A 7,211-nucleotide genomic window follows, 5' to 3' on the forward strand; every position below is an offset into this window, starting at 1 on the left:
GTACTTAATGCTTTCCTTCATTTGCTTACTAGCTAGCGTCAACCAAGCACGGAGATGAGAGAGGACACTTATCTCTATTAATTAATTAGCTACCTAACACAATATATGAAACCCCCCAAAATTAACCATACAAAACCCCCCAAAACTCCGAAACTCCCCCCTTTCAGAAAAAAAACAAAAACCCTAGCCCCTAAAATGCTGACGCGTGGTAGCTTATTGGTCCCGATTGGTGGTACCAACCGGGACAAAAGGCCCCCCTGTCAGGGCAAGCAGCAGCGGCCACATGGAGACCCATCTGTCCCGGTTGGTGTAAGAACCGGGACTAAAGGTTTAGGACTTTAATAACGACCCTTTAGTCCCGGTTCCCCAACCGGGACAAATGGGCCTTACGAACCGGGACAAATGGCCGTTTTCTACTAGTGATAGTTCATCGATGGCATAGCTCTCTCGAACACAATTGCATTGCGATGCTTCCATATCTCCCACATGACTAGAATATGTAGAGCATTCAGCATTCTCTTGTGTGTCCCATTGGTGCTTTTGCTAAAGCATCATCCCGAGAGAGTGTCGTTCGTTGTCGGCACCCAGTCTGGCTTGCCCAGGGCCTGGAATATCGCTGCCCAAATCTGTCTCGCAAAAACGCAGTGTATAAGTAGGTGGTCTATGCTTTCCTCCTCCTGGTTACACAACAGGCGTTGGACCTGATGATCAAGTCCTCTTCGCGCAACACGGACGGAGGTCACCACCTATTCTGCAGGGCCAGCCATGCGAAAAACGGCAATTTAACGGGATCTAGCTTTCCAAGTGAACTCGGCCGTTGGGTCTACTTCACTACCCCAATACTTGGCTGCAAAGGCTGATCTCGTGGTGAAGGTGCCACTTGTCTCCCTGGAGCACAATACCTCATCTTGTCGTGTCTGATCAAGTTCTATTCCAATAGTCCAAGTCCACAATGTAAGATATTCATGCAGAGTAGCGGTGTTGACTTTTGGGTCCACATCCCGTGCCCAAGCATTCTCATGTAGCGCCCGGGCGAAATCACCCATTTTCTATTTCTCATGATTTTGCTGAGGGCTTGAATGTGCAGTGGACGGCAGTGACAAGCTGAGTAACTCTATCATTCACCCCTGACAAGCAAATCATTCGCCGGTAGACGGCGGCATGGGCGGTTGTGGTGTTGTATCTCGGCGTGCCATGGGATCTCCTGTCGGATGATGAGGCGGAATCTCGGGTAGTGTAATAGTTTATTACCTCTTGTCCCAATTGACTGATAGTAGTGTTGATGTTGGGATCTCCTTGGGATATGCATCTTTCTGTTGAGGTGAACGTTGGGTGGTTGCGGGCTGTTTCTGTCATCGTCCAAGGCCGGCTTGAAGATGATGACCGGGGGATAGCAGTTGTCGACGGTCTGATTTGGGCAAAGTAGCAAAAGCGGCCATAGTACTGGTGGTGCTCTAAGGAAGTTGTGCGACGCTTTCTTGATGATTTCTGTGGTGCCCGATGGAGGGGATTCCTTCATCGTGCTGTTGACGGAGGATTTGTTGGTTGCAATCATTGCTTGTTGTATCTCCGTAGCAAGACTACCGTCGTCGTTGACTGTGTCCAGATCCAATCTGGCTTGGACCGTGGTGATGTCGGTGCTATAGGGGTGGGCTTGCTCGATGCCTGCGGTGTCGGTGATGATGTTGTCGCAGACGCGTGCTAGCTTCTCCTCGAGGGTGAGCTGTTCCATGCGAGGATCGGCGATTTCCTGGTTGATGTTCTCCCTCTTGATGGTGGAGAGATCTGGATATGTTGCGTTCCGATGGTAAGGGAAAAAAATTCATGAATTTCTTTTCCCAACTGGCGAGGGCGGCGTGGAGGTCCTCCATGTGGTTGATCGTAACGTGGCTCCGAGTACCAAATGTAATAGGGTTTGCGGGGCAGGGGCGGCGGCGCAAGGGAGGAGAGAGAGAGGAGGCAGTGCGCGAGAGAGCTTGAGAGCGGGGGGCAAGAGTCTTTCAACTTCTTTTTTTCTTAAAGATTGAACAATTACATGGCCCATTGTATTTATAGTCCTAGGAGACTTAGCCTCTAAGCAACCACGTATATCCTTATAGGATTTGTATTCTCCTTCCTAACAAAGCAGACTCAATCTCTTAACTCTTCCGTAATCTAATAAGACTCGATAAGACAGCTTGACGTCGGCGGCAGCTGCACTGACGGCGCCCTGCCGGCCCTCCTGGGCCCTTGCTTGATCGTGCGTATGACAAAGGGCTTTTCCAAATTTATTAATAAAAGAGAGAGAAAAGCTATCTCATGATCAAGAGGTGTCATGTACATATTCTAAAATCATGTGAGGTTGTCACGTACTCACTCGAGGCTATATATCCACACTATGAGTTGTGTGCTAAAATGTAATGCTATTAAAAATAATTCATATTATATATATATATATATATATATATATATATATATGAGCTATTTGAGTGTGCCAGACACGTCAATGCGCTACTATATCTCTTGTGGTACACAGCGTGCATAGATGTAGCCATGTAGAAGAAGAGGAAGATGAAGCTGCCTGGAGTTGTAGAGAGAAGCCCCGACCTTAGTGCAGGAGACGCACAGTGAGACACTAGGCGTGTCCGCATATTTTGGGCTAGTTCTATTATGGTGGGACACACACGATGCTGAATGTTGGAGCAGAAACCATGAGATGAGACTGGCGGGTATTGGCAACAGGGCGGTCGTGGTGCGCGGAAACTGTGCACGAGTGTAGGAGGCTGTGGACTAGCACGAGACCATGGGTCAGTCGCCATCAATAGCAGTGATATAGTGATAGAGGTGCACACGGCGTAGCACCGCTAGGGCGACCATACCTAATAAACAGCAACAAGGACGCTTGGGAAGACGCGGATTGGCTGATGCCATATGGATATGGAAATACATGAACGTGATTACTCATTCTACTTTACTATCATATCAATACGATCTGTTTTATTCCGAAGTAAACAATCTCTGGAAACATCATTGAACATTGCGAAAGAGAAAAAGAAAGATGTTACACGACCGATTTGATTATGAAAGATCACAATGCAATAGGCATAGACAAGGGGGACACACCCTTGTTAGCTAGCCATCTTATTGCTGGAACAGCGGAAACGGGAAGAAATCAAACACTCTGATGATTAAAAGGAACATGTAGGTAACTGCAGGCTGCCGCAGGGTCGAATATTGAATGATTTAGATGGTATAAACACCAATCGAAGTGACGAAAATGTTATCAGTGTTTGCGAAGAAGCCCACCACCGTCTCGTCCTCCGGCACGGTATAACTGAAATTTGGAGTGCCGTTGTCAGCTCCAAAAGGACCATACGTTTTGTGGGTGGTGACGATCTCAAATTTTGACAGCCAGCCCTCGCCTCCTCTCTGAGCCCCATTGATCTTTTTCACAAACTCTGATGGGCCAAACTTTATCTGTAAAACAACACATAATAAGTTAAGAGGAAAAAAGATATATCATCAAGTATTTATTAATTAGGTGATAGAACAAAAGATATACATAGGTACAAACTCCATACCTCCCAAAAAAGATATAAGTCTAAAATAATGTTAGGTCAAACTATCTTAATTTCCATAAAAAGATATTACATTATATCACTAAATAAGCAACTATACGTACTCCCTCTCTCTTCTTTTCTTTCAGAGGTCGCAGTGCTTTAAGTCAAACGTTAATAACCATCTAATCATTTTCAAAACATCCTTATAGTTTCACAACATATATATGAATTATATACTATAAAAGTATTTTTCATAGTAAATCTAAAAAACAAATCTTATATATGTTATGAATCTATATAGTCAAAGATACAAATGTTTGACTTATAACAAAACTAATACGACATGTAAAAAACGTAGTGAGTATGATTTTACAAGTAATATATATTTTCATTATACTATATATATACCTATATTTGGAGTCATACCGTTTGATAATATTTTCCATAAATTGATGTCAAGTTTAGGTTAGTTTAGCTCTAACCAAACATAGATTTGCACCGTCCTTTCATGATGAAGCCAGGCATAAACTATAACATGATTTGCAAAACAACCGCGCCCCACATGCATAGCAAAATATGAAATCTACTCACTTCGGTCTTGCGCAAAGGATCAGGATGTACTCGACCCCAAGTATCAGTGGTGCGGATTTTCCCGTCTTCGTCAACGTAGGAAAATTGAAACCCTTCAACTGCACCTACATGGTAGATTGTCACATTTTCAAGACGTTGGGATTTGCCTTCCATTTCCCGAGGCAGGGTGCCTCTATTTCCACCAACTGTTCCTCTCTTTGTAGGTGAAGGGACGACCTGAATATGAAGGATCAGGCATCATGATTCACGATTGTTGGTTTAGCCCAACAAAATGAGGGAGTGAAGGAATAAAGGAGAGAGCCAAACAGAGTCATAGGGCAAAAATGAAGAGTCCTCCACCTCTCCTCCCTCAACCCCTTTTATAGGGGGATTTGGGAGACCAGGTCCTCTTTATGTCTCACGGTAGGGTTTGTATTTACAGAAAATACCATGGTTTGTATTTACAAAAAAAATACTACTAGGAGCAACAAATGGACCCTTGGTGGGGTTTGTATTTACAGGCTAAAAATGGCCGTCCAAATATGATTTTACAAGACCTACTACTAGGCTATGTAATTGAGACTGACATGATAGTAGGGGTCCCCAGTGTATAACATATTCCAACAATGAGCTCGATTCAAAATAACAGAAAAGAAATGATAAGTATTTTACTGCATATGTAATGCAAAGTGATCAGATAACGAGAAGAAATTCAACAATGAGCTAGAATATATGATGCAAAGAGGGCGACCTGAAATTAATTACAGGTTTACCTCCTTCATGCGGCAGAAGAATTCAATAGTAAGCGCATGTGTTAATGTACTGTCTGTTACACTATATACTCTTCTCTGGATGATACCGCGAGCCATCGCGAATTCACCGGTCCCACCTACAATGGCCCACTCATTATCTGCCTCATCCTCATCATTAGCTCCCATAACCTGAAGAGTGGACGCTTCGAACCTGCATGCACAATATATATAATCGTTTTTGCTCCTACATAATAATTAGGTCATTCTCAGCAGTGGTTTCATGCCCGGTAGACTCTCATGTATTATTGGCCTTACATGTAAAACAAAAACCGTGGAACAAAACAATAATAGTTACTCTACGTACCTTTCGACCACGAACACCAGGGTGAACCAATTGCTCCATTTGCCGGCAAATGTGTGCATGCCGTGCGTTTTGGCAACCAGTTTCGCCTTGGGGCCAGGGCCGTCATAGATCCCCCAGTTGTTCACAGCAGTTTTACCTAGCCCAGTTACGGCATTGGGCTTTATCACATCCGACTGATTCGCGTCCCAGCCCGTCATGATCTGGCGCAGATACAGCCTGTCGACGTTCACCTTGGCGTTCTCCGCGATTCCACCGAAGCCACGAGTGACCTTGAAATTGGCGGAGACGGCGCCTATAGGGAGGCTTTTGCTCACAATGGGAACATCGGAGAGGACACCCATGGTCTCCATGGTGGGGTCGTCGGAGACGTCGCCGCAGGTCTCCATGGTGATGGTGGGTTCATCGGTGGGTGTGGCCATTGCTTGCTAGCTAGTGGCGGCGGCGCGGTACTTGACTCAACTTGTGTAAGTTGTCTTTCTATGGAAGCTGATAAAACCAGGTGCGTACGTAGTCCTATTTATAGCCCCGGGTGGAACTGCAAGCTAGCTCAAACACGAGGGAGGCGTGCTGCGGGCTGGGCCCCTTGTGGGCGACGGAGGGGTGCGTCAGCAAGGAGATGGCGTGCGACACGCCGGAGCGCCATGTGTGGTGGGACGTCTACAGCCCCAGGGAGGCCGCCGACGCCCTCGTCGCAAACTGGTCCAGGACGTCGTTGTCGGACTCCGGCGCCGGCGCAGGCGCGCCACGAGCATCTGTGGCTGCGTATGGCAGACCAGAGAGCCGGCGTATGGACGTGTGAGTGATGGACAGTCGGTCATAGTTACCCCCTTTTTGGATATGCTGCAACAGTCTATTCGTGTACAAGTTGCTCTTTAAAAACCAGCTGACTTAGACACTTCACTTCAACGCTTTTGCATGACGCCAGAGAGGTTATGATAAAATATGTTGCCCAGACCCTCCCAAGCAATGTAATATGAGAGTTTTCAAACTACACTTCTTAGGACATCTTTAATGGCGACTTTCAAACCGCCCACAAACGATTACGAAAAAATATGAGAGTTCTCAAACTACCCTTCTTAGGGTATCTTACTGATTCCTACGCAGTGCACCAGGTAGCTCTCTTGTGCACTGGGACGTTCATGCGCTGCCTCGGCACAAAGGTCTCTTGTGTACTAATTCCTACGCAGACGACACTGATTAAAGCACTGCGTGATTCCTGCTTCAGTCTATTACAGCAGACACGGCAGCACTAGGCATGCTGATTTCTACATGTGATTTCTGGAATCCAAGGCCGCGGTAGGTGAGTTCTAACTCGTTCTGCCGACAATACAGTGTTCCTCTTATTTTTATACGCACAATGGCGGCTCCGTGCACAGACGCTCTTTCTCAAATCTCTTTGGTTGCCTTCTCTACCTCTCTGCTCTCTCTAAGTCTACTAGAACACACAGAAAGAAAAACTCGGTAGGTCAAGAGACTGTACCATGCAAATAGTCAATTTATAGTAACATACATGCGGTCATTAATTTTAGAGTGCGTGTATGATAGTTATCAATTGGACAGGGATACTGCAACGTTTCGAAATACGAATTCATATAAAAAATTCACATGAAAGATTCAATAATACACATGCATTTGGCGTGCTTAGCTCTGCTGGAGGTTGGTCACTGGTGCTCTAAGTAAAAGGTGCTCGTGCAACACGGCACGAGAGGACAAGCGCGACAGCTCGCGTGCTCGGTGCAGCGTGCGCGTGCATGCATGTGCCTCTGTGCGTGTCTGGCTGCTTGTGTATTGGCTGTGTGCAAGCACAGGAACGCACTGCTCAGCATATGCTCTTGAAGATTCGGACTCCAACGTGCGTAGAAGAAATATCTTTTTCTCCCTTTGATCTCCATCTTTGATTAAAGGAGACTAGGAGACAAACATACTCAGAGCTTACAGTGCCCGTGCGTGCTGAGTGTGTCAACAGCGAGGTGGCTGAGGGAACTT

The 7,211-nt window shown here is 46.0% G+C and overlaps 1 protein-coding gene across 1 annotated transcript; it reads right to left on the reverse strand.

The window, feature by feature from the left end:
- Nucleotides 1–2,949: 2,949 nt before the first annotated feature.
- On the reverse strand, nucleotides 2,950–5,707 carry LOC147957436 (uncharacterized). The gene is made up of 4 exons (XM_087535169.1): nucleotides 5,226–5,707; nucleotides 4,883–5,072; nucleotides 4,131–4,346; nucleotides 2,950–3,456 (listed from the first exon to the last, which is right to left on the reverse strand). Exons 1-4 carry the CDS (start codon nucleotides 5,642–5,644, stop codon nucleotides 3,223–3,225), a joined length of 1,059 nt encoding a protein of 352 aa, XP_087391295.1. The 5' UTR covers nucleotides 5,645–5,707; the 3' UTR covers nucleotides 2,950–3,222.
- Nucleotides 5,708–7,211: the final 1,504 nt, after the last annotated feature.

Source organism: Triticum urartu, chromosome 7A (assembly GCF_056163025.1).
Source record: "Triticum urartu cultivar PI428250 chromosome 7A, HENAU_Tu73, whole genome shotgun sequence".
Taxonomy (NCBI): Eukaryota; Viridiplantae; Streptophyta; class Magnoliopsida; order Poales; family Poaceae; genus Triticum; species Triticum urartu.